The 27,565-nt window shown below is 38.7% G+C and overlaps 2 protein-coding genes across 2 annotated transcripts in view; both read right to left on the bottom strand.

Annotated features, from left to right (window-relative positions):
- JAML (junction adhesion molecule like) overlaps positions 1-13,502 on the bottom strand; it is a 35,459-nt gene extending 21,957 nt beyond the window's left edge. Inside the window, exons 1-2 of the mRNA XM_007494713.3 lie at positions 12,471-13,502; positions 5,640-5,701 (exon numbers count right to left, since the gene is read on the bottom strand). Of these exons, the coding sequence (XP_007494775.1) occupies positions 5,640-5,682 (43 nt within the window). The 5' untranslated portion in view covers positions 5,683-5,701; positions 12,471-13,502. The remainder of the gene's footprint in view (positions 1-5,639; positions 5,702-12,470) is intronic.
- Positions 13,503-13,641: 139 nt separating this feature from the next.
- MPZL3 (myelin protein zero like 3) overlaps positions 13,642-27,565 on the bottom strand; it is a 31,800-nt gene continuing 17,876 nt past the window's right edge. Inside the window, exons 5-6 of the mRNA XM_007494712.3 lie at positions 18,570-18,633; positions 13,642-16,941 (exon numbers count right to left, since the gene is read on the bottom strand). Of these exons, the coding sequence (XP_007494774.2) occupies positions 16,915-16,941; positions 18,570-18,633 (91 nt within the window). The 3' untranslated portion in view covers positions 13,642-16,914. The remainder of the gene's footprint in view (positions 16,942-18,569; positions 18,634-27,565) is intronic.

Raw genomic sequence — 27,565 nt, 5'->3', positions numbered from 1 at the left:
ACTATATTTCATTTTCTTTTTACTGATTCTTTTTACTTGAAACCTCTTTTACAAAATTACTAATATGGAAAAATGTTTTATATGACTGAACATGTAAAATCTATATCAGACGGCTTACTGTCTCAAGGAAACTGGAGGGGTAGAAGGAAGGGTGGGAAGGAAGGTGGAAAGGAGGGAGAGAATTTGGAACTCAAAACAAAAGACTGTTTAAAAAAGTTGTTCTTACATGTAATTGAGGGTGAATAAAATATTATTTTTTTAAAAAACAACATGAACAAAACCCAAAAATCTTAAAAGAACTATACAACCAATTGAAAAAATATTCCAAATAACTAATAAGAGAAATGTAAATCAAAACCTTGAGGTTTCACTTCACACCCAGCATAATGGCAAAAAATGACCAAAAATGGTTAATCATCAATGCTGGAGAGATTGTGGGAAGATAGGCATACTAATACATTGTTGGTGGAATTATGAAATGGTATAGCCATTTTGGGAAGTAATTTGGAATTATACAAATAAAGTGATCAAAATGTTCATACCATTTGAGCCAAAGATTCCATTACTAGGTTTTTCTAAAGCCATCAATAAGGAAAAAAAGTCTTCATATGCTCAAAAATATTTACAGCAGCTTTTTTTGTGATAGCAAAGAATTATAAAGTAGATGTCCATCAATCAAAGAACAACAAATTGTAGTACAAGAATGTCATAGAATATTACTATGTTGTAAGAAATAATGTATGTGATGAATACAGAGAAGCATGGGGAAAGATCTATATGAGCTGATAAAGAGTGAAGAAAACAGTTAAGAAAATATAGTAACTCCAAAGGTTAAAATAGTTAATTATAGCAATGTAAATGGAAAGAACAAGGACACACCAAAAAAATCAAAGGTAAATGAATAAAATTATAAAGATCAAATGGAACCCAAAAAGAGATACGAGAAGAAACACCTAACTTATCCATTTGTGGAGGTGGGAAGGTTACAGATGTCACACACTACATATGTTTTTGGATTTTTTCAATGTGTAAATCAATTGTGCTCACTTTTTTTTCTTTAAAAAAAAAAGCAATTTTTCATATTTCTCTCTTAAAAAAAGGAATATATGGGATACTATGGAGATATAAGAAACAATTATCAATAAAAACATTTTTTAAAAATTTAAGGTCAAATAAAAAATCTAATGGGAGGTGATATGCAAATAACTAAGTATAAACAAACTATATGTATAAGGATAAAAAGGATTGGGAAATGCTTTTCAAAGAAGGTCATCCAATTTGGATTGTGAGAAATGTGCCATTATATTCATGCAAACACTGTACTTATGCCTCTCATAGGTACTTGTGCATTACTAATATCTATGGTCTATAACCCTACAAGCTTCATAAAGGCAGGTTACAGGTTCTAGTTAATAATGGCATCCCCATGCTGTAATAGATAATATTGAGGGCGTATATTTGATTTTCCAAATCAGAATCTTCATTTGATTGACAGTCAGGTCACCTATCAGCCACTGCTTCTGTCCTTTTGCATGCTTTATAATTTCTCTCTTCCACAGTGCCTAGCACAATGCTCTGCATACAGTACATATTTAAAAGAGACTTGGTAATCTTGGATAAATAACAAAAATGCTAACTGCTGGATTTACATAATAAAAATGCTAGCTGCTGCCCTATAAACACTCTGTCCTATCTATTGTGCATGCTATAAGAAACAGGGGAAGCCCAACTTTCTCAATACCTACTGTGTGGCCACATCTAATAAACAGGAAGTGGAAAATTACAACTCTTTTTCTTGGTCAAAAAGCCACTGGTTCCCTAATCTAAAAAGCCAAACTCAAATCACGGGGTTTTTCCTTTTCTTTCTTTTCTTTTTCTTTTTTTTAAAATCTCTATTCTTTTAAAAAGTTAAGACTTGCTGGCTGATTCTAGCTTCAGGACAGATCATGGGACTCCTTGTACTTGGCCAAGCATACATCCTCCTTCCTGGATCAGTCTTTTGTTTACCCTCTTCTTCCTCTCTCCTTCCCTCACTCAGCCACTGATTTCCCAGCTCATGGACCCTTCCAACCACCTACTGTCTTCTCCCTATGTGTATCATAAACTGCACAAATCATTTCAAAGTTAATGACAGAGAACCCAATTAGAGAGATAGGTATTTCAGATGTCACATTTTTCTGCAAAAAGAGAAGAAATTTCAGAGAAGAAATGCAATAGAGGGAAATGAGGGATAGGGGTAACATGGGCAAAAAGACACAGAATGGGTTATAACTAGATATAGTTATATATCCTGCTCAGTTGAAAGAGAAGTCAAACAAAGCCACATGAGAATAAACAAAATTATGTCAATCTTTTTATAGAGGCTCTTTCCCTGAGAGGAGAGATTTAACTTCCTGCCCAGCAGTAGAGACCCTGAAATCTAAACATGATAGAAGGAATTATTTTTAAAGGAATCAAATATCTCCAAAGAATACCAGCAGAGAAGGCATCTCCCTTTAAGCCAACCAGTTGGTTAACATTTGGAACAGGTTTGAGAAGAGCAAATACAAGCTTAGCTACTTCTAAAGCAAACATCTAAGAAACTGATTTTCAATCTTTTTTTTTAAGGAAATGGTCAATAGCTATGGTGTCGAATTCAAACAGAAATAGAGGCCTCTAAATTATACATAAGGATCCCTGTATGCTGTATACTGAGTTAGTTTTAAAGTAATATCATCCATGGGTTGTTTGCTTTTGGGGGGGGTATTTTTATTTTTTTTAATATATATTTTTATTTTGTTAACTATTTCTCAATTACTTTTTAATCTGATTTAGTCCTCACATGGCCCAAGGGCTGCATGTTTAATACCTATAGTCTATAATATTTATGTCTTTTTCCTCCTATATTATGTTGTCTGTTCTGTAGTACTCTCATCTCATTTACAGTATCACTTTTTAATTCTTTTGTTTAATTTCTCCTAGGAATTTCAGCATAGCTTGTAGCACATCTTGTAATTTCTTTCAGGCTTTGCTTGTAGACAATATAGTTCTTTTCTTCTTCTGGGTTTGTTTGAGTGTCTCTCACTCCATCACATCTCCTTATTTCCGTGTTTATTAATTTCTCCAGCCTTACTTCCTAAAAAAGGGCTTTGAATGAATATTAGCCTCTTTGGACTTCTGGATGAGATGGCAAGGCCTTCTTTGGTACTGACATGTACTTTCCAGTGTCTACATAATGGACAGTGTGGTAAAGGGGCCTCTTAAGTACCAGGGTGGTCTGATCCAGCACATACTCTGATAGTTACCCTCCCCAGGCTAGTCCAGCAGGCTTCTGAGCCCTGGTTTGGGGTCAAAGTAACATAGTTGCAGGCTCCAGGCTTCTTAGGTTAGTTCTGGTACAGGTCCATAGCACAGAAAACATGGGGCCCTAGGTTGGTGATGGCAAACCTATGTATGGCATGGGTGCCTCGGTGGGCACCCAGTTGCCCTCCCCCCAACTCCACCCCACTACCACCCCTGAGTTCATTACTAGAAAGGATCACACAGGAGGTAAGGTGGGTGGCTTACAGAGGGCAGAGTTGGAGGAGAGCAGAGTGTTCGGGCCACTACCCTCCCCCTCTCTATACTTTCAGAGGACATTCCTTACTTCTGCCCCTTTGCACAGCAGCCCACACTCCATCTCTAAAAGGTTTACCATCACTGCCTTATATTTTCTAGGCTCACCTCTTGTCTGGGAACTGAAAAGCTTCAGGGCACTTTACTGCTAGGCTGAGCTTTTCTATATGGATTCCTCCCTTAGATCCCAAAGGTTACTGCCTGTTTCTTTATGCAGACCTGGACTGGCAAAATGAACTTATTGAAGTTCTCCACACATTTCTTAAACATTCCTCTCCCCTCCTCCCTCTCTCTTCCTTGCTGCAGGGGTTGTAAGAGAGCTGCTTTGCTGCTTCCTCCCACTTGGCCCTCTTAAAGAATGACTTACTATGTAAAGAATTTAATTGAAGAACTGCCAAAGTTTAACAGAGGTAGGAGAAAAGGCAGAGGCAAAACTTAAGACAGAAGGATATAAACTTATACGGAGAAAACTAAGTACCTATGGAGAAAAATATACTTCTCACACTGGATGGGGGCAATTTCCTCAAACGAAAGCTAAGCAAAAGTAGGACACTGGGCAGAATTTCCTGGAGTTCAGATCACTATTCCTCCCTCTATCCCCAATCAAAATAGTACCCAAACTTCCGATTATCCCAGACCACTTATGCATGCCTTAAGATAGTCCTAGACCTGTTTCCCTGGCATACAAATTTTCCAAGGCACAGTCTTTGTGTATAGATGTGGCTGTACTTCTCATCAAAAGGTGAAAGTATCTGCAGTGAGTAACACACTAAGTCAGATAATGGCATTCACGTATTCTCTCTCTCTCTCTCTGTCTCTCTCTGTCTCTCTCTCTCTGTCTCTGTCTCTCTCTCTGTCTCTCTCTGTCTCTCTCTCTCTGTCTCTGTCTCTCTCTCTGTCTCTCTCTCTCTCTCACACACACACAGGAGCCCAACACTATTAGTCTACATAAAGGAGAGTTGATCTCTCTCTCTCTCTCTCTCTCTCTGTCTCTGTCTCTCTCTCTCTCTGTCTCACACAAACACACACACACACAACTAGCCATCAAAGGCTGAAGATATAAAACAAAGGTATTCTCTTTCCTGAAAAGCCATGAAACAAATAGGAAAAGAGAAAAAAAAAGATTAAGATGAATGGGATCCAAGGTCCCTCACCCACACCATCTGTAAAACTATTTTTAGAGATCAGAAGTAAGATATCAACTTCGGTCTCTTATTTGGCTTACACTTTTGAAAAACTTGGACTGCTACTGCTTAAAAATTAGCCCTTTAAAAAGCAAGAATGGGACAGTGAGGTGGTTCAGTGGATTGAGAGCCAGACCTAGAAACAAGAAGACCTGGGTTCAACTGGCCTCAGACACTTCCTAGCTGGATGACCCTGAGTATGTCATTTAACCCCAATTGCCTACCCATTACCACTCTTCTGCTTTGGAACCCATACTTAGTATTGCTTCTAAGAAAGAAGAAAAAGGTTTAAATTTAGGAAAGTATTCAAATCTAGGTCTGCTGACACCAAGGCCAGCCTATTTCTCACTGAATACCATAATATCTCTGAATATTATCAAGATAATATAATATAATCAGAGCCTAAAATAGCCAGTAAGAAGCAGAACACTATACTCTTCTCAGGAGAATAGAGACTGAATCATCAAGCCAAGAAAAAACTTGCTCAATGGATTTTTTTTTTAATTAAACCCTTACTTTACATCTTAGAATCAATATTGTATATTGGTTCTAATACAGAAGGGCAATAAGGGCTGGGCAATGGAGATTAAGTGACTTGCCCAGGGTCACATAGCCAGAAAGTATCTGAGGTCAAATCTGAACCCAGGACCTCCCACCTCTAGGCCTGGATCTCAATCCACTGAGCCACCCAGCTGCCCTTATTCAACAGATTTTAAGACAAATTTTTCAACAAAATTACAAAAAGCGGAATTGTTGGTTCTCTCTCAAAACAAGAAAACTGAAAACAAAGGTTGACTAGAAGGAAGTGAAGAGATTTACGAGAAATGAAGTATCGCATTTATACTCTTTGTCTCTACCTACCCAGCAACACAGGTAGCAGTTTGAGTTCCAATGGAGAAAACATTCCACGGCCTTTTTTCAACCTTCAAGATAAAAACAAGGATAGAAAAGTTTAAAGTCAGTTTCAAGAGAATGTACAGCAATTGACTGTACACAGACATTAAGACAACTATAAATGTAATCCAATGCTGTCTTAACAATTTCACATTCAAAAGCACTGATTACACAACCTTGAAATGCTCATCTCTCTTCTCAACTGAACTAGAAATTTTATTTAAGCATCATGCAAAGGTGAGAGCCAGTGCCAACTTTGGAATCAGGAAGACTGAGGCTCAAGCTCTGCCATTAGCACACTGCTGTGTGACCATGAACAAGTCAGTTGGTCACAAATGAGTTGCCAATCTACAGAAACAGAAGAGTTGCCATATTAGGAGTTCCCTCTACAGGGCAGATAGGTGGTACTTTGGACAGAGTGCCAGGCCTGGAGTTGGGAGGACCTGAGTTCAAATTTGGCTTTAGATATATCCTAGCTATGTGACCCTGGGGAAGTCACAACCCCAATTGCCTGGTCTTCACCCCAATTCTGCCTTGGAACTGATACTTAGTATTGATTCTAAGATAATAGGTAAGGGTTTGAAAAAAAAAAAGAATTGATACTAAGATAGAAGGTATGGGTTTAAAATAAAAGAAGTTGTACCCCACATTTACGAAATTACTAGATCTTCTTCTCCTCCCATCCCCCCTTGCCAAAGTCAAAGAAAGATGGGTAGGATGTGTGAACAGAGTAGGAGATAGATATAGGATAAAAGTTCTAATTCAGCTACAGGATTCACTTAACTCCATCCACATAACAGTGCAGCTATACAGGACGGCTGGGGCAATTTGTTACAAGGGACTGGGGATGGAAGAGAGGATATTAGTCAGGGAACAGAGAAAAGATAAAGAAAGTCCAGAATGTTCAAATCAGCAATGCAGTCCAAGCCTCAGCCTACCCACTAGCTCCTCAGGAGGAGCCTGGGTCCTAAAAGGATGATTCCTCTGTAGCCTAGCTTTCATTCACTTTCACATAGGAAGCTACTGGTCTCAGTCAGGTCAATTTTCTGTTCCTTCGAATGGCAAGGGGATAATCTCCTCCCTGCCAGCAGAAGGAGACTGTATTATAGGAAAGGGCTTTATGAAGATATCAGACCTATTGCTTATCTTTGTTCTAGTAACTGTCTCTCTTTTATCATGTTTGGCTTTATTTATAATCCACATCTGAGCAAGGAAGGATCACCTGAAAGTTTCCAGTTTTGTTTTCTAATTTTTAATTCCTTTCATCAAGAAAAGTCAACAAACTACACCAGGAGGCCATACAAAAATAAAAAAATGTAACCTATTAAGGGAGGCATTATGGAGTGCTGAAAAGAACCCTGGTCTCAGTGTCAGAAAACAAAAAGGTCCTGGTCTTGGCTATGCTATTACCCCTTGTGGGACACTGCCCCAGTCACCTCTCTGACAGACATTCAATTTCATCACCTGTAAAACTGGGAGGAGGAGAAGAGTGAGCAGAGAATAATAACTGTTGTCTTCCTCATAGGAAGATGAGATGATGTAATAGCATCATCTACTACCACTCTGTAAACTACTACAAAGTACAAGAGAATAGCAAAATACTGGAAGCAATGGGTCCAGCAATTGGGGAATGATTGAATAAATTGTGGTATAAAGATATAAGGTGGCTAGATGACTCTGGAGAGAGTGCAAGGCTCGAACCTGGAAACTTCCTGAGTTCAAATTTGACCTCAGATATTTACTGTTTGCCTCAGTTCCCCATCTATAAAATGAACTGGAGAAGGAAATGGCAAACCATTCCAGTATCTTTGCCAAAAAAAACAAAATGGGGTCGCAAAGAATTAAACATGACTGAAACAACTGAAAAACAGCAACATAAGCATATAATGAAATAGCACTGTGCTTTAAGCAATGATGATTATTAAGAATCCAAAGAAAACTGAGAATTCATACAAATTAATGAAGAAAGCAGAATCAAAAGAATAATTTATACATAAATATACATAAACTTGTTTTGCATCTGATTTGAACTTGTGATCTCATTGGTAGGGAATTACACTATACAGGAACTCCTATCAATAAAGCAGAAGAGCAACTCATCTGCCACTTTTTATGGTCTTAGAAAATTGTTTGGGGCATTGAAAGGTTAAGTGCCTTGCCAAGAGTCACAGAGCTAATATGTTTCCAAGGCAGGACTTGAACCTCATTCTTCCTGATTTCCTGACTTCCTGGCTTAAGGGCAGTCCCTCTAGCCACTATACCAAGTATACCTCAAACTGATTACACCTATAGAAATAAAGACATTGCACAAAAACGAAATGAGCAGAACCAATACAGTAATACAAATATTGTACAATGATAAACTGTGAAGGACTAAACTGTTAGCAAGACAAGGTTCCAAGAAAACCCCAAGGGACTCATAATGAAAGATGCTACCCACAGCCACAGAAGGAACTGCCAAATACTGAATACAGATTAAAACATACTAATTTTCACTTTATTTCTTTTGTGAGTTTATTTCATTTTAAAAAGGCATTGCACAGACTACTTTGGTAAGCTTTTATTTAATAATCAATCAGTAAATAACAGAAGTGTACAGTTATATGTACAATCATTAGTGCCCCTCTTTTTCTGTTTTGTTTAATTGTTTTCATTTATTTTATCTTTTCTTCTCTTGTTATCGTTTCTATATTTGTCATTATACTGATTAATGGAAGTTTAAACTTATTAATAAAAATATTTCTAAAGTGAACTACAAAGTACCACAAAAATGATAATGATAGAAACCCATTACGATGATGGCACAAAAGACAAGAGGAAAGCAGTTTATTTGCATAGGTGTCTTTAGGTTGGATTCATATGGTCATCATCAGTAGCATACAGAAGTCTTATGGACTGGAAGGGAAAATGGTCAGATTTCTGTTTCTAAATTTTAGGAAGGGAATGAATGGTAGGGGTAGAGTAGGATGAATTGCAGTGAACATGAGAATCTGAAAATGGGGGTAGTAGAAACTTTATAACATAACTAATGACTAAGTGATTTGCCTCTATGTGCCCTGTGGCCAGATTTGAACTTGGGAAAATGAGTCTTACTGACTTCAAGCCTGGCACTCCCTACACTATGCCACCTAGCTGCCCAAGAGTCATGTTAAATTCCCCAAAATTCTAAGTACATGCATCTAAGGTGGATGTCAGTTTTATAAAGAGATACTCCTATACTATTCATCAGATAGAATCTTAAATATCATTATTTGTAATACTTGAGCTAATGATGACTAATCTAGATATAAGATCTTAAACTGAAACCATCAATGTAGACACTTCTTCCAACTCTTACCACTGTTTCAAAAGGAAACCAACAACCCGAATCTAGCTGCCAATCCTATGTTACTTAGTCAAACTCAAATTCCATGAAAGGAGGAAGTAGTCCTTTATCAGAATCTAATACACATACAAAATCTTCAGAAAACTAAGTGTCCTACTTTCTTTAAGTCCTATAAGATAGAATTGCTAATGTGCATCAATAGAAGTTTCCACACTCAGTTCCCTATATGAATAAAATCACGGGTATGACTTTTTTTTTTAATGACTGACTTAAAAAGACAAAAACATAAATTCATAGAATCACATCACTTGGCCTTAGAAACCATCTCATCTAGTTCTGAATAAGAAGCCCCCTACAAAATATTCAAATGGTCATTGAGTCTTTGCTTGAAAATCTCCAGTAAATGTGAATCCACAATCTCTCAAAACACTCCATTCTATTTTAGTATTCTCTTCATCATTTAGAAGTTTTTCCTTAAATTGACTCTAAATTTGTGTCCTTCACTTCCATCCACTGGTTCCAGTATTGGTCTCTGGGTAGAACAACTCCAATCCATTTACTCTTCCATTCAATAGCCCTTGAAGAGTACAAGTATGTGCACCCCTCCCCCCCAAAGCCATCTTTTACCTAAAATCTCCAGGCCCTGCAATTGATCCTCATATGACCTACCCTTACCATTCTAATAACCTCCTTCTTTACACACTCTAGATTGCTTGTGTTTCCTAAAATGTGTCACTTAAAACTGAACAAAATAGTCAAGATGTCCCCCGGCCAAAGCCAGGGAAAACAGAACTGCCATCTGTCTCATCTAGTACATTCTCTCTCAAATCCTTACCTTATCTTATTATCAAGACCTTTTTTCTACCTAAGAATAGATATTAAGTATCTGTTCCAAGGCAAAGGGACAGGCAAGTGGGGTTAAGTGACTTGCCCAGGGTCATCCAGCTAGGAAATGTCTGAGATAAAATTTAAACTCAAGTCCTCCTGACTCTGGGTCTCGTGCTCTATCCACTAAGCTCCCAAGCTGTCCCTTTATTTCTCTCTTAAAGCAGCCTAAGATCATCATATTAGCTTTCTTAGTTACTAGATTAAATTATTGAATCATGCTGAGTCTGGGAACTACAAAATCCCAGATTTTTTTCAGATGAACTTCTTCTATCCATGCTTCCTCAATCATGTACCTATGAGATTGATTTTTTTTAATTCCAAGTATAGGGTACCTTAAGTGTCTCAGTAAGTAAAAACCCTAAATCAGAGTTTTTAAAAATAAATAAAATTCCAAATATAAGATTTTACTATTAAATTTCATCTTATTATATTTTATTCAATGTTGTATCTTGTCAAGATCTTTTTGATTCTTGACTGTTATATTAAATCTAGTTATCACAGATCTGTCATTTACAATTATAATAAGCATATCTATCTGTTTTATCCAAGTCAGTGATAAAAATGTTATTTAAATAGCAAAGGTCCCTGGTGGAGGCACTCCTCTGAAAATTTCCAAGTTGACCTCAGAGCACTGCAGCCTACTCTTTAGGTCTAGCCATTTAGCTAGTTTCACAATCACCTAAACTGTCTGAGTTACATTTTTCTATGCCTTCAATTCTCTATCTATAGCATTCCTCTAATCCTAGTGATCCTACCTATTATTTTTAACACTGGTTCTTTCTCTTCAGCCTAAAAACACAGCCAGGTCTTCCCCATCCTAAAAACCCTTCATCTGATCCTATAATCCCCTCAAACATTCATCCTTTATGCCCCTTTTTCACAGGCAAACTTTTAGAAAGAATCTGTCTGCACCAATATCTTCCACTTTCTTATATCCCATTCATCTCTCAATCCCTTACCATATGTATGACACCATCCCTCGACTCAAGCTGCTCTCCAAGTTTATTCACAATCTCAACTACTAACTTTTTCTCAATCCTCTCTGACTTTTCAGAAACTTCTAACACTTACAACTAGTTCCTCATAATGGACACTCCCTCTCACCCTTTAGCTTCCATGCTCTCCCTCATCCCCCTTCATTCTCTTTTCGGCCTGTTTTAGTAGTCTTCCTCAGTCTCAATATTCCACCTATGTGTAGGAGTCTATAGGACTTTTCCTGGGCCACCATGTCTCTCTACACTCACTTGGTGATCTCAGTAGCTCCCACAGAATCAATTTTCAGCTCAATAGAAATGAGTCACAAATCTACCTAGCCAATCTTCACCTTTCTTGTGAGCTCCTGCCCAATATCACCAAGTGCCCAATGAACACTTCCATATACATGTCCCATATTCATCTCAAACTCAAAATGTCCGGCAAATGGCTGACTCCCACCAAACCCACCCCTGTTCTTACTTCCCAATTTCATCACTAAACTTTTCAACTCTCTGGGTCATATCCCAGGAGTCATGCTTAATTCTTCCCTCTCACTCACTCCATATTTCCTTTCAGTTGCCAAATTTTGTTGATTTCAGCCACCACAGAACCTCATCACTTTTAGAGTCCTGAACTGCATCCCTAATTCATATTTTCCTCACCTCTCCCCAAAACTATTAAAATACCCCTGATACTGGTTTCCTTGAAACCAATCTTTCCTCTCTCCAATCTTTCTCTACACAGCCACTAAATAGATATCCATAAAGCAAGGTCTGACAATGTCATCTCCTGCTCAAAAAGTTTCAGGAGCTTCTTGGTAGAAGATCTTGACTAGTGTGAAAAGCAGTGGCAATAAAGGCATATGGTCTTCCCCCAGCTTCAAGCACAGCTAGGCAAAGCTCTACCTAAGGTAATAGACATTTTTCATTGACTTATTTTTGATCTCCTACTAAAAGTACTCCTTATTTTTCTTCAGTCACAAAGCAATTTATCACAAACCCTCTTTCAAATAGGTAAACACAGAAAGTGTAACTGAGGGAAGCAATGGACTAAGAGCCAGGCCTAGAGAAGGGAGATCTTAGGTTCAAATCTGGCCTCAGTTACTTCCCAGCTGTATGGCCCTGGACAAGTCACTTAACTCCCATTGCCTAGCCCTCACCACTCTTCTGCCTTGGAACCAATACAGTATTGACTCCAAGATGGAAGGTAAGGTTTTAAAAAAAGGGAAAAAAAAAGAAAATGTAACTAACTTGTACCTACTGCCTTCCTGGTCCTGGCTAATAGTCATGTAAAGAAAGACTGAGGAATGCATTTGTGCATGGACAATGGCCCTGGAGCTTTCTTGATCAACCAATGAACAAAAAATCAAATGGGAGAAGCTATTCTTCCTTATTTAAAAAAAAAAAGACTGGACCTATCTAATCAGGTCAGGTCATAACTAGCTAAGACATCTCATTCTAATTCCCCAGCTAAAACTAACAGCATTACATAGAATCAGAGCTTTATGATACAACAACTAGGTTAGTTAAAAAAAACACCTCAGAAACATCCTTCTTCTGAATAAGAAAAGGCTAAGATAACTATTTAGAAAATTAAAGGAAAATGCTTACCTAAAAGTGATGAGACACCAGGAGAGACACTACAAGTGTAACTCCCTAGATGTTACTGGATTCCCCTCGGTCTGATTGAAGTGGATTCTAGAAGCATCAAAGCAAATCAGATCTGTGCATCTTGAAGCAGATGAGGAGAAATACAGGAACCACTAAGCAATCAAGTTCTTGTTTCAGTCTCTGAACCCACAGTATGACCCCAATGCTTTTATTTTTTTTTTAAAAAAGGCTTAGAGGTTGACTTACTGAGAGTCCCAATCAAATCTTGTATTTATGTATGTCATCTCCCACACTAGATTGTGAACTCTTTGAAATTAGGTAATGTCTAATCTATCTTTTGTTCCTCAGAGTACTTACCATAGTGGCTTACACATGATAACCAATCAGTAAATATCTGTTGAATATTCAACAAATGAGGCCTCAAGCAAACAAAGCAAGCCACAGAAAGAAGAACCTTCCAACTTAAGAGGAAAGAAATCATTTGCTCTATGGTTTGAGTCATAGTAATTAGTTTTATTTCCTTTCTTAAAATATTGTGAGGTAGTCCACTTAGCAGTGCTACCTTCCCCAAAGAAAGAGGCATCTCCCAGGCAGGCCCTTGGCTTACTACCTGGACTTCAGAATTTCACGATCAAGTTTCTATGGCAATGCGTTGTTGTCCAGTTGTTGTCCAACTCTTCTTGACCCCATTTGGGACTCTCTTGACGAAGGTACTGGAGGGGTTTGCCATTTCCTTCTCCAGTCCATTTTACAGAGGAAGAAACTGAGCGAGCAGGGTTAAGTGACTTGTCCAGGCAACACAAGATCATCATTAACTGAATGTGGATCCCCAAAAGAGTTCCATCATTGTATATCTTGACGGAACATCCTGGGTAAGTTAGAATTAATGCTAGTGGAAAAAGTCATGAGTCCAACCTCTGTTTTCCTCAGAAGTGAAGTCAACTTTTGTAGTCAACTCAAAGGAAAGCAGTCTGCTTCATCTAGGCAAAGTGTAGACTGGCCTTTTGCATACTCTCTTGCTATTGAAGAAACCTTTGCCCTTCTCAAAATCGAGGCGTTACGTCTTTGCTGGGTAGTTAACAGAAGACCATAACTTTCAAAACCACTAGCCACCAACTCTTTCATATATAATTCTGATCCTAATTTCACAAAACAAATAAACCACAGCCTGGAAGAGTGAAAACGAATTTATTGACCACATCATGGCAAACAAGACCAACAGATAGTGTCTTATAGACAGAGGCTCAGCAGCGCCATTTCAACATGCAAAACCACAGGCAGACAGTTGCACAAGAACAGTAAAGGGCTTTGTAAACAGAACTTCCCCTTTCCAAAGGGAAAAGAAACAATTAAATGGTTTTTCTTTAATGTCAATGTGAAGGGAAAATGTTAAGTCAACAGAGTGCAGAACATGGAATCAGGAAGACTTCAATTCAAATCCCACCTCAGACACTTACAAGTTGTATGGCCCAGGATAGATCACTTAACCTCTCTGTGCCCTAGTTTTCTTATCTGTAAATTAAGGGTTTGGACTTAACAATCTCTATGGTCCCTTCTGGTTGTATAAATACTTCTTCTGACCCTTGTGAAGCTCACCACTTGCAAGTGACTACATCATACATGAGGATATTCAGGAAAAAGGCTTCTACACCAATATTCAAATGGTGGCTTTTAGACTTTTTGTTTAAAAAAAAAACACAAATAACTCACTTTCTTGAAGCACCTGTGCCTATTCTCAGCACTGGTAAAGAAAGAGCTGTTTCCCAAGTTACCTGATGTAATCAAGTATACAGGAAACCAAGGCATTTTACACTAAGGCACATATTTAGTCACTAACTCAATGACTTGGTAACAGAAATTCAGAAAACAAAGATGGTAATATACCATGAAGCAGAGGCTATTTTAGAAATGCAATCCCTACATAAAGCTTACCAGTAGCGAATTCTCTTTCTAGAAAAAGTTCCTCTCTGACTGATCTGATAGGAATCCATGCAGCAGCATAAAAGAGACTAAAATGGAACCCTGGGAGGTATAAAAACAGTGCAGAATAACTTTATCTTTTATCCATCCCTAAAGAAGGCAAATACATACTTCGTAACAATTCTTAGAAGAGAGAGGCTATAAGAAAGACCTCACAAGAGTAATGAAAGAATTCGATAGCAGCTTTATACCCTGTGATGTGACAGAAAAGCCTCAATTATCAATTTACCCCTTACCATGAAGGACTCTACTGTTCAGTCATTCTAAAAGGAGAGGCCTTGTCCCAAATCATGATTAAGATTGTAAAATAATACTATTGAGCATTCACACAGCACCGTTCATCCAAGAATCTCACTGAATTCATCCTCAGGCCTGCAAGGAAGGTATAAGATGACCTAGTCAAAATGGGCTTTCATTTTGGCTTTAACTGGGTCATCCTGAAGCATTATCCCCCTTTTCAGGGAACTGAGGTATCACAAAATGCCTAAAATACGATTAGGAATACTTAAAAGCTAAGCTTATTGCTTAAATTCTCTCTCTCTATTTAAAAGTCAGAAAGATCTTCATTGGATCAGCCTAAAGTCAGTTATCACATGGTCCAAGAAACTATGAGGCTAAAAGGACAGGCAGTCATAGGAAAAAAAAAAATCAAGAGGGGTAGCTAGGTTGCTCAGTGAATAGAGAACAAGGCCTGGAAACAGGAGATCCTGGGTTCAAATCTGGTCTCAGATACTTCATAGCAAATCACTTGACCCCAACTACCCAGCCCTTACCACCCTTCTGCTTTGGAACTAATATGTAGCATCAATTCTAAGACAGAAGGTAAGGGTTTAAAAAATAAAAGCCAAGCTGCGAGTTCCAGAATTTGCTAGAAGGTTCATAAGTGGCAACCTCCGTTAATTAAGCATTTTCTAATTTGAAAAAAAAAACATTAACCAAAAAGGGTTGGATGAACCAATGAGGCAGCCCACATTGCTCACTCATGTTCTAATTTAAAAAAAAAAATTATCTGGGCAAAAAATCTAAAAAGAAGAAGAAAGAGAACAGTGGGTTTTAATGTCATTTTTGTGGACTGCCAGAATCTGGAAAACACCAAAAGCACCAAGTAAGTTATAACAAAAAGAGGAAAAATAGAAAGAGCTTTTTAGAATATAAAAAATGAGATAACAACCTACCTCTAGACTGCTGAGATATATTATCAACTTTTCTTCATATGGCACACATAATTTTTAGTCTTAAGGCAGATTTAAAATGTATTTTACTATATATGGAAAAATGTAAAACCTCCAGTACATAAAATATGTGCATTTTGTTTGGTTTATTTGCCATGCACTAGAGAATTAAGTCAGAGTAGAGAGAGCACAATGAAGGAAGAAGAGCAAATGGGAAAATCTGGGTTCTGTGACACCCTAGTCTGTGCTCACTCCTGTCTCACAAGATATTCTGCAGTGATATCTGAAACAATTAAGAATGTGTACATATTTGGTGCACTTTGAAAATTAACTCTGAAGGATTAGAAGACAGTGCATTTAAATAGAAGCTACAGTAGGCTACAATTTCAAACTAGAAAACTTCCAAAGAGTTTTTTCAGTCTCTGAACTAAAGGTTAAGGGGCAAAACAGTGAATAGCCAGCTGAGTGCATAAGAAACGTGAAAATAGGATTCCCATTCCAACTCCAGCCCAAACTCCACCTAATTTTGGTCTAGCAAGCCAGAAAAAAATTAGTTCCTCTGCCACACTTCATTCCTTGAATCTAAATTAATAATGTTTCATTTAACATCAAAAAATATATTACTGAAACAAAGCAGAATTTTCCTAATCTTATATGACTATAATTTATACAATCCAAGTTATTTTAAGATTATAATACCCAAAGGAATTTTATAAGTTTCAGTAAAAGGAGAGAAATAAGAGAAATAACTCTTCGTTAGTAACTCCAAGCTAAAAACTGACTGAGCAACACTATCACAACTATTCTCACCTTAAAAGTTAAGAAGAAAAGGATGCTACAGGTGACATTCCTTTGAAAGAAAAGATCCTCTGTGGCTAGTAAAGAACAAGTATTTATGATTCTCCCTCAAAGAATTGAAGAAAACATACAACACATTAGAATGCAACATAGGTAAACACTATGTATATCTTCCTATTCAGGAAAATAATTCTTTAGTCCAACCAGAATATAACTTATTAAAATATTGCAATTGGGAGCTTTAGCTATTATACATCTCTTCTATAAGGTCTTAAAACATTTCATAAATATAAAAAGAACATTTCTTCAATAAATAAAAAGTTACTGGACAGTCTTGACTATTGAATTCCAGATTCCTCCAACACGGCTTCCCAACACGGTAGTCCAAGCCAACTGCAATCATACACAACACTTCAACAAATAAAAGGACAGGACTTTTGTGCAGATCAAACAGATGACTGGAGTTCTGAAACTAGGCAGTGTTTACCCTGTCGTCAATATGCTTCTTCATAGTCCGAATCCTAAATAAAGAAAAACCAGGAGGTGATATGTACTGATACAACAGAGTAGTCAAAAACTATGGAGCAGAGAAAGCACCTCAGCAAATGAAGTCAAAAATTCAAAATTTTTTCCTTGAATATGGCTTAATCATTACCTTGCACAACTTGCATGTATGAAAATTCCCAATAGTCAAATCTCTACGCAATAAACACCTGTCATCTCCATTTCTGTCTCAAAGTCCCTCCTCCCCACTCCATCTCTCAGCTATTTTCAGGCCAAATATTTTCTGTCCTTCACATGCTTATGAACTGTCAAAGGGTACTAGCTAGTGAATGAAGATAGACCCCTGCTTCTGAAGCAATTTTAAATCACCTCATCCAAACCTTTATTTTACATATGAGAAAACCAAGTCCCAGAGGATTTAGGACTTATCCAAGATGGCTTAAGAGGCAGAATTCAAAGAGGTATATCAGGTCATCTGATTACAAACACACTGTTCTTTCCTGACTAGAATGATGCTTTTATATTTATAAAGGTTGTCCCATAGTGAACTTTTAAAGTTTTAATAGCTTAAAAAATTCTGGCAAGAAGGGGCAGCTGGGTAGCTCAGTGGATTGAGAGCCAGGCCTAGAGACAGGAGGTCCTGGGTTCAAATCTGGCCTCAGACACTTCCCAGCTGTGTGACACTGGGCAAGTCACTTGACCCCAATTGCCTAGCCCTTACCACTCTTCTGCCTTGGAGCCAATACACAGTATTGACTCCAAGACAGAAGGTAAGGGTTTAAAAAAAAAAGTTACCAATGAAAATTTAAATGTTAATTCTAATGAACTTTCCCCCCCCACCCCATATTTTCTTTCTCTTGGTTAATTGGGGGTGGAGATGACAACAGTAATGGGAAAAAAGGCCCAATAAAACATTTTTAAAAGTGTATCCATGTCACCTAAATGATCACATGATATCAACTAAGTGGGAGGAATTGAGGCTCAGCAGAGGTCAAAGGCAGCACCAATGTCAGTATAGGATTGAACCCTTTTTCCAAAAACCTACTATCCTAAATATGACAAATCTAAGAGATCAAGCAGCTATAAAGAATGGGGCTTAACTGAGGGTTTGCATGACTGGCCATCAGGAAGGAGAAATGTTTAATTCTCCATAGTTCCTGTGGTTTGGAAGGCATAAAAGAGAAGTAGTAGGCAGAAAACTGAATTTGGAGTCAGATTATTTGGATTCTAGGGCCTAAATAATCTATTTAACTAATCTTCATCTTGAACAAATTACTTAACCTTAACAAGGGAAATCTCTTCTATGAAGTAAAAATAATATTTGGATCATCCAATTCATCTGACTCTTATAAGGATCAGATAAAATACTATATGTAAAGCCATTGTAAGAATAAAGAGCTACCTCAATGTGAACAGGAAATGCTCCACAGAAATATCACCAGTGCCATTTTATGTCCACAGAACAAAGGTAGAATTTGGGGTAGTTAGGGTTGATATGAGCTTCCTATAGCCACAATGCTTTCAAAGATTCTGATTGATGCTCCCTCCAGCCCCACTGGCATTATCTTAGTAAATATCACAGTAAAATAGGTTTCCTCAAAGTGTAGAAAAATTAAACAACAGATAGTTAAGTGGAATGGCTTACCAGGCATTCAGCACAACGGGTACAAAATCTTCTCATGCAGTCTTCATCCTCTCCCTGGTCAGTGCTGTTTAAAAAACAAAAAGTCGGCAGTTAGTCAAACTGTCCACTACCAATCTTCCTGAAATAACAACAAAATTGTTTTTGTTCAGTCACATTCAACCGTCCATGACTAATTGGGTTTTTTTTTGGCAAAGATACTAAAACGGTTTGCCATTTCCTTTTCCAGCTCATTTTACAGATAAGGAAACTGAGGCAAATAAGGTTAAGTGACTTGCCTAGGGTCACACAGTGAATAAGTGTCTGAGGCCAGATTTTAATTCAGAGCTTTCTGACTCCAGACCAGGGAGGTAGGGTAAGGGGGACCCCCCTATCCACACCATATGCCTACCCTGAACAACAGTAATAGCTAGCATTTTATATAACACAAAGGTTTGCAAAGAGTTTTGAAAATATTCTTTCATTTTATCCTTGAAACCACCCTGAGAGGTGTGCTATTATTATCCCCATTTTAAAGATGAGGAAACTGAGGTAGACAGAGAAAAAGTAGTTTGCCCGATGTCTCACAGATAGTACATTCTTGAAGTTAAATCTGAACTCAGATCTTCTTGACTCATGTGCAAAGCTCTTCGCTGTGCCACCTACATGCCTCAAGTCAAGGGCCTATTTATTTATTTATCTATTTATTTACACTGTTCAGTAAAGCACTACGCCAATTTAAGAATACTATAATATGATCTAATTATAATGACAATATAACTACATCCTAATGCCACTACATGAGAGCATCTGATTAGAAATAGGATCTCTTCACAAGACCAATGGCCTTTTCTCAATCTGCCCTTCTTAATCTCTCTGCAGCCTTTCATACCATCAATCACCTCCTTGCTACCCTCTTCTCTCTCTATTTTTAGTGGCAGTGCTCTCTCCTGGTTCTCCTCTTACTAATATAATTGTTCCTTCTCTAGAGTTCTTTGCTGAATCTTCATCCAGATCACACCTGCCAACCATAGGTGTCCTCTAAGATACTGGTCTAGACCTTCTTTTCTTCTCCCTATCTGCTATTTAGATGATCTCAATAGTTCCCATGAACTGTTATCACCTCTTTGCTGGTGATTCTCAAATCTCCTTATCTAGCTGGCCTCTCTCCTAACCTCTAGTCTAGAATTTCCAACAGCCAATTAGACATCTCTAAGTAGATGTCTTAGACATTTAAATTCAACATGTCCAAAACTGCACTCATTCTCTTTATCCCCAAAGTCTTCCCCTTGTCCTAACTTTCCTATCAATGTTGAAAAGATCAATATCCTCTCAGTCACCTAGTTTCACAGCTGAGGTGTTGTCCTCATCTCTTTACTCTCTCCAACCTCACAAATATGGGAACTGTCATTGGCTGTTTCCCACATCTGGAATTCACTCCTTCCTCATCTGTGTCTCCTGGACTCCCTGGTTTCCTTCAAGACTCAGTTAAAATGCAATCTTCTACAAGAAGCTTTTTCTGATCCCTTTTAATTTTAGCACCTTCTCTCTACAGAGTATCTCCAGTTTAACCTGTATTTATCTTGTCCATACATAGCTGTTTGCATGTTACCTCCTCCACTAGACTGTGAGCAGCTTGAGAACAGGGTTTGGTTTTTTTTTCCTTTCTTTATTCCCTCAGTATTTAGCACAATGCCTGGCCCATAAACAGGTACATAATAAATATTTGTTCACTGACCTGATGGACATCTACATCAGCTCTTCTGAAGCAGCTAGATGACACAATGGAACTCAGGAAAACCTGAATTCAAATGGGTCTCAGGAAAGCCAAGATGACAGAGTAGAAGCAGGGAAAGCTCCAACCTCTTGAATTCTCTAACCAACCTTAAAATAATGCTTCAAAATAAATATTGGAGTGACAGAACTAACAAGGGGACAGAGTGGAAACAACATGAAAGATAAGCAGAGGTGGTCTGGTTCACTGAGGGGAGAGGGGAGAGCAGCCAGCAGCAAGGTCCCATCAAGGAATACCACTGCAGGCCAATAGCCAGCCCCACCACCACCCCATATCTATGGTTCCAGGTTCTGAACTTGGGTACAAGTCAACATCAAGACCCTGAGATTCTGTCTAAACCAACAGCAATGCAACCCCATGCATACCCCTCAAAGTCCCAAGCCCTAGTCAAAGCCTACAAAAAGGCCCCAAGCCCTAGTACAGGACAATACATGGTATGACTAGCTGGTGCAGGGCAGAAAGAGGCTCTAAGCCTCTGCCCAAGCCCAAACAGAGGTTCCAAGTCCCAGAGCAAGGCAGTCAGCAAGGTGTGTAGCAGATGGGAGCCCAAGGGGAGGCCCAGACCCCTTGCCTAAGCTTGCAGCAGAGTCCTGTAGCCCCAGAGGAAGGCAGTCCCCAACACCTGGTCTAAGTCCAAAGCAAGGCTCACAGCCCCTAGCCAAGTTCAAGGCAAAGTTAAAAACCCCAGGGCAAGGCTACAATGAGCTTGACCTGATCAAGCCAGAGTGAGGCCCAAGGCCTGAGTATAGACCAATAATGACAAACCTATGGGATGAGTACCAAAGATGGCAAGCAGAGCACTCTCTGTGTGCATGCAGTCACCACCACCACTACCCCCTGTTGATTCCTAGAAAGGCAGAGGGACTCAGGAGGAGCTGCTCCCCTCCCCCTCTCCACCATTCCTGACATTTTTTTCACATCCTTCACCCCTCTGCCTAGCAGGCCAATGGGAGCTCACACAGGTTAAGGTGGGCAGCTCACAGGCGGCACAGCTGGAGGGGAGCAGAGTGCCCAGGCTACTTATCTCTCTCTACACTCACTGAGGGCATTCTTCATTTAACTCACCCCTCCACAAAGCAGCCCAAAGGGAGCACTTCCTCTCTTCCCTATGTGGGGTAAGGGAGGAGGAACACAGCATTTGGTCCAGGGGGGTAGGGTGAGGGTGGGGCCCAGCACTCTGTCTCTAAAAGGTTCTCTATCACTGGTCTAGAGTCTGACCTTCAACACAGGGTAGTTCACCATGCTCTGAGTTTTGTAAACCTTCAGTAGTCCCAGGGAGTGACTGAATCAGAAGTGGGAGGTGGAACCCAAAAACAGAGCTAAAGACAACCACAAAGAAAAACTGAAGTTTAAGAGGGTGTCCCCTATACATTAAGAACAGAGTCCTGTGAACTAAAACGACCTCTAGGAATTGATGCAGAGTGAAAGGAGCAGAACCAGGAGAACAATGTACATAAAGACTGATACACTGTGATATATATATAATCCAATGTAATGGACTTCTCTACTAGAAGCAATGCAATGATCAAGGACAATTCAGAGGGACTTATGAGAATGCTATCTACAGTCAGAGGAAGAACTGTGGAAATAGAAACACAGAAGAAAAATAACTGCTCGATCACAAGGGTCATTGGGGATATGATTGGGGATATAGATTCTAAATGATCACACTAGTGCAAATATTAATGGCATAGAAATGAGTCTTGGTCAATGACACATAAAAAACCCAGAGGAATTGCACGTCAGCTATTGGAAGGTGGTTGGGGGAGGGCAGGGAAAGAACATGAATCTTCTAATCATGGAAAAATATATATTAATTAGATAAAATTTTCAAAAAAAAAAAAGGCCAGAGCCCACCTTTAAGAAAAGTAAAAGTCAAGAAAAAGGCTGGGGAAACAAACATCAAAAAAAAAAATAAATAAATTTAACCATAGAAAATTTTTATGGAGAAAATGAAGAGCAAAAACACAGATTCAGAAGGGGCAATGAAAACAAAGAAGCTACATGCAAAAGCTCAAATAAAAATACAAATTGATCTCAGGCTCTGAAAGAGCCCAAAAACATTTCAAAAATCAAGTAAGAGAGGCAGAGGAAAAACGGGGAAGAGAAATGAAAGCAATACTAGAAGAATATAATACCTTAAAAAGCAGAATTGACCAAATGGAAAAAGAAGTTCAAAACCTCACAGAAGAAAATCATTCTTTAAAAATTAGAATTGGGCAACTGGAAGCTAATGACTTCACAAAACATCAAGAAACAATAAACAAAATCAAAAGAATGAAGAATGAAGAAAAAAAAACAGAAGAAAACATGAAATATCTTATTGGAAAAAAAACTAACCTAGAAAATAAACCCAGGGGAGACAATTTTAATAATTATTAGACTACATGAAAGCCATGATTTTAAAAAAATGCCTAGACATATTACAAGATATTACCAAAGAAAATTGTCCTGATATTTTTGAACAAGAGGGTAAAATAGAAATTGAAAGAATTCACAGGTCATCTCCTAAAATAAATTCCAAAATGACAATTTCCATGAATATTATAACTAAATTCAAGAGACCCAAAGCCAAAGAGAAAAATACTATAAGCAGCCAGAAAGAAACAATTCAAAAACCATGGAGTTACAGTCAGCATTACATAGGACTTAGCAGTCTCTACAGTAAAGGATCCCAAGGCTTGGAAAATTATATACCCAAGGGCAAAAGAACTAAGTTTACAACCCAGGATCACCTACCCAGCAAAACTAAGTATATTCTTTCAGGGGGAAAAAAATGGTCATTTCATAAAATGGAAGCTTTCCAAGCATTCCTAATGAAAAGACCAGACCTAAAGAGAAAATGTGATGTTCAAATACAAGAATAAAGAAAAACATAAAAAGGTAAATAAGAGAAAAATCAAGGGATTCAATAGTCAAACTGTTTATATTCCTACATAGAAAGTTAATATTTGTAATTCTTAATATTTTTATCAAAGGAGTATACATATACAGGATATGGGAATAAGCTGATTAGGATATGATATGCAAAAAAAATTCAAGGGGTGAAAAAGAAGACTTCACTAAGAGAAACAGGGAGAAATGGAATGGGTATATTACTTCACCTAAAGAAGTGCAAAAAACGATTACAATGGAGGGGAGGATAAGGGTGATAAAGGGTAATGCTTAAATCTTACATCATAATTGGTTCAGAGAGGGAATAACAACCACACTCATTTGGGTATAGAATTCTACCTTATCCTAGAGAAGTAGGAAAGGAATAAGACAAGGGGGAGTGGGGGGTGGGGGTAATAGAAAGGAGGGGAAAGTAGGGGTGGTGATTAAAAGCAAAATACTTGTGAGGAAGGACAGAGTGAAAAGAGAAAGAGCAGACAAAAGGGGAAAATAAGATGGGAGGAGAATACACAGCTGGTAATCATAACTGTGAATATTATTAATGGGATAAACTCACCCATAGTTGAAGTGGATAGCAGAGTGTATTAAAAATCAGAATCCTATAATATGGTGTTTACAAGAAAACACATTTGCAGCAGGAAGATACAGAGTAAAGGTAAGGGTAAGGGGCTGAAACAGAATTTATTGTGCACCATCTGAAGCAAATGGGCCTCAGACACTGTGGCCTTGGGAAAGTCTTTAACTTTTGTTTGCCTCAGTTTCCTCAACTGAAAAATGGAGATAATAATAGCATCAATAGCATCAATATCACAAGAGTTGTGAGAATCGAAAAAGTTAATATTTGTAGTAAGTGTGCTTAGCACAGTGCTGGGCACTATTGTTTAATAAACGCTTATTAAAATAATTTTTATGAGAACTATGTGGCATAGTAGATAAAGTAGTGGGCCTAGAATCAGGTACTTCCTTGCAATATGATCTTGGGCAAGTCATTTAATCTCTATCTGCTTCAGTTTCCTTAACTCTAAAATGAGAATAATAATACCTACCTCTCAAGAGTTATAAGGAACAAATGAGATAATATTTATAAATCTGTGATACTATTTGTAAAATAACATTAGCAAGGGGCAGCTAGGTGGCTCAACGGATAGAAAGCAAGGCCTAGAGATGGGAAATCCAGGGTTCAAATCTGGCCTCAAGACACTTCCTAGCCTTGTGACTCTGGGCAAGTCACTTAACACCAATTGCCCAGCCCTGTGATGGCAAACCAATGACATACAGAAACCTCTCTGTGGACATGCACAGGCCCCTGGTTTGGCCCATTGCGAGCCTGGCCCTGGCCCCAAATACAGGGGGTAGGGCACTCTAAACTCCCTCTACCATTGCAGGGGCTGAGCACGCCAGCCCCTTCCCACCCACCCCAAAGCAGCAAGCCAGTAGCCAGTGGCCCAGCCATCCTGAAGCAGCAAGGCTGGCCCTGAGGGGCATGATGGCCCTGAGGAGCATGGCCAGCCCAACCCAAGGGGAGGGTATGGAGCACTAGAACCTCCCTGAGGAGCTTGGCCCTGCCCCCCAGACCCATCCCCAGACATTGAGATGGATAGGGCACTGAACACAGTCAGGGGATAGGGCATGCAATTGGGAGCCGGGCATGGCATACACTGGGGGATGGGTATGCAATCTGGGCAGGGTGAAGGAGGCATGGCATGGGGTCCCCAAAAGATTCGCCATTACTGGCCTATCCCTTACCACTCTTCTGCATTGGAACCTATATGTAATATTGATTCTAAGATGAAAGGTAAGGGGTTTTTAAATAATAACAATATTATCACAGTGCCTAGCACATAGTAGGTATTCAATAAATGCTTATTCCATTCCAGTCTTCTGTCCTTAACTGTTAAATCAATCAACTCTTATTTAATATCTACTGGATACTAAATACTGCTAAAATGAAAGGGAATTTTTTTTATCTTAACTTAATCAATCAAGAACTTTCACACCTTTCACACTTTTACACAAACCAGAGAGATAGGAAGTAAAGTGGAGAAAACTGCATATAAAAGCCCACCAAGGGCATTCTGATTCATTCTGCTGCCTTGGTGGATCTTGCTGAGGGAAGACTTCTGCATTGGTGTCTCTGCATTGGAATTCTGCTGTGTTGGTGGCTCTTGCTAAAAGAGGGATTCTGTTGCATGGATGTCTTTGCATTGGAGGAAATTCTGTGTTGGTGGCTTGAGGAGTTCGGCTTCAGTGACTCGATTGGGTTGAGGAGACCCTGGCTGGAGAAACTGGTCTTTTGGTTCTTCTCCTATCTTCAAGGGGGCACTCTCTTCGTGAGGCGCTCAGATCTGGACTTAGTTAATTTAGCTAGGCCGTACCTTCTATCTCCTTCTACATTTCTCCCTTTACTATCTCTACCTTGCTGTAATAAAGCTACTAAAGATAACAGTCTCATGACTTAATAATTATTATAAATGATGACCACAATTTTTTAAATTCTCATATTTGCCAAACCCATTTTAATTATTACACTAGACATTTGAGAGACAAATATTAAAGTGAAATAATCCTTGCCCTTAAGGAACTTACATTCTACAAAAGAGATACAACAAGTTCACATAAGTAAACATGGAACATATTACAAAGTAAAAACATAGTGATGGAATACTATTGTGCTCAAAGGAATAATAAAGTGGAGGAGTTCCATGGAGACTGGAGCAACCTCCAGGAAGTGATGCAGAGCGAGAGGAGCAGAGCCAGGAGAACATTGTACACAGAGACTGACACACTGTGGTATAATCGAATGTAATGGACTTCTCCATTAGTGGCGGTGTAATGTCCCTGAACAACTTGCAGGGATCCAGGAGAAAAAAAACACCATTCATAAGCAAAAGATAAACTATGGGAGTGGAAACACCGAGAAAAAGCAACTGCCTGTCTACAGAGGTTGAGGGGACATGACAGAGGATAGACTCTAAATGAACACTCTAATGCAAATACTATCAACAAAGCAATGGGTTCAAATCAAGAAAACATCTAATGCCCAGTGGACTTACGCGTCGGCTATGGGGGGTGGGGGGGAGGAAAAGAAAATGATCTATGTCTTTAACGAATAATGCTTGGAAATGATCAAATAAAATATATTAATAAAAAAAAACATAGTGATGGATGAGCAGTAACAACTGGGAGCATCAGGCAAGGCCTCTTGAAGCAGATGATGGATGAGCTAATTCTTGAAGAGAAGCAAAATTTCTAAGGTGTGGAGCTGGGGAGAGATTACTCCAGGAAGAAGAGAAAACCTTGGCAAAGGTACAGAGAGAGGCCTGGGACACTATGGACCGGAAACAGCAAAGAGGTCAAGTTAGCTAAACTACAGAGTACCTGAGGGTGCCTCCTGAGGGGAATAGTACAATAAAAGCTGAGTCAGAAGGTGATGAGGAGCTCAACTAGAATGGTGATGGTGTTAGCAGAGAGAAGATAGATGGGGGACACCCTATAACCCTGTAACTTACAGAAGCAGGGGAAGGGTGCAGGGGGGGGGGGGGTAAAAGAGAAGAATAATGAGGCTCTTAGGAAAATAGATTCTCTCTTCTCACTATATTTTTTTAACTAGATGTCAAACATTTGAATAGTTTCAAGAGGAAAAAGAGTTATATCAGGTGATCTTCCAGTTATTAAATGAATCATTTTATTCAGTTGGTTTTTAATAGTTTGGGTTTTCTAATTTAGACTTCAGAGTCAATAGCTTGTCTTTTGTGCAATTTGGTTACCAAAACAGAAGAATGAGAAAAAAACATTTCTATCCATACTTTCTAAAAGTGTTCCCAACTCTGCTCAGTAAATCAGTCGACATTTATTTAGCCAGGAAAATCTCAGATCAAATCAAATATTAGACATTTATTAGTTGTGTGACCTTAGGGAAGTCTTTTAATCTTTGTTTGCCTCAGTCTAAGCATCTATAATGTGGCTAAACACTGGGAATACAAAAGAGGCAAAAGACAGTCCCTGCCCTCGAGGAGTTTTACCATCTAATAGGTGAGGCAGCATACAGATACAAACAAAGCAGACTATGTAGAGGATAAATGGGAAATAATTAACAGAGAATATGCACTAGAATTAAGAGGGGTTAGAAAGAAAAGCTTCCTGTTAAAGATGAAACTTAAAGGAAACAAGCAGGGAAGTCAACAACCAGAGTGAAGAGGAAAAACATTCCTGGCATGAGGAACAATTTGATATAATACTTTTACTTGTGGAACATCCTGGAGGCCAATGTTATTGTATCAAGGAGTATGTAGCTGGGAGTAAGTTGAAAGAACACTGGATAGGCAGGAAG

This window comes from Monodelphis domestica, chromosome 4, assembly GCF_027887165.1.
Source record: "Monodelphis domestica isolate mMonDom1 chromosome 4, mMonDom1.pri, whole genome shotgun sequence".
Taxonomy (NCBI): domain Eukaryota; kingdom Metazoa; phylum Chordata; class Mammalia; order Didelphimorphia; family Didelphidae; genus Monodelphis; species Monodelphis domestica.
Note: the sequence above shows the minus strand (reverse complement) of the source record. Positions and strands in the feature narration are given on the sequence as shown.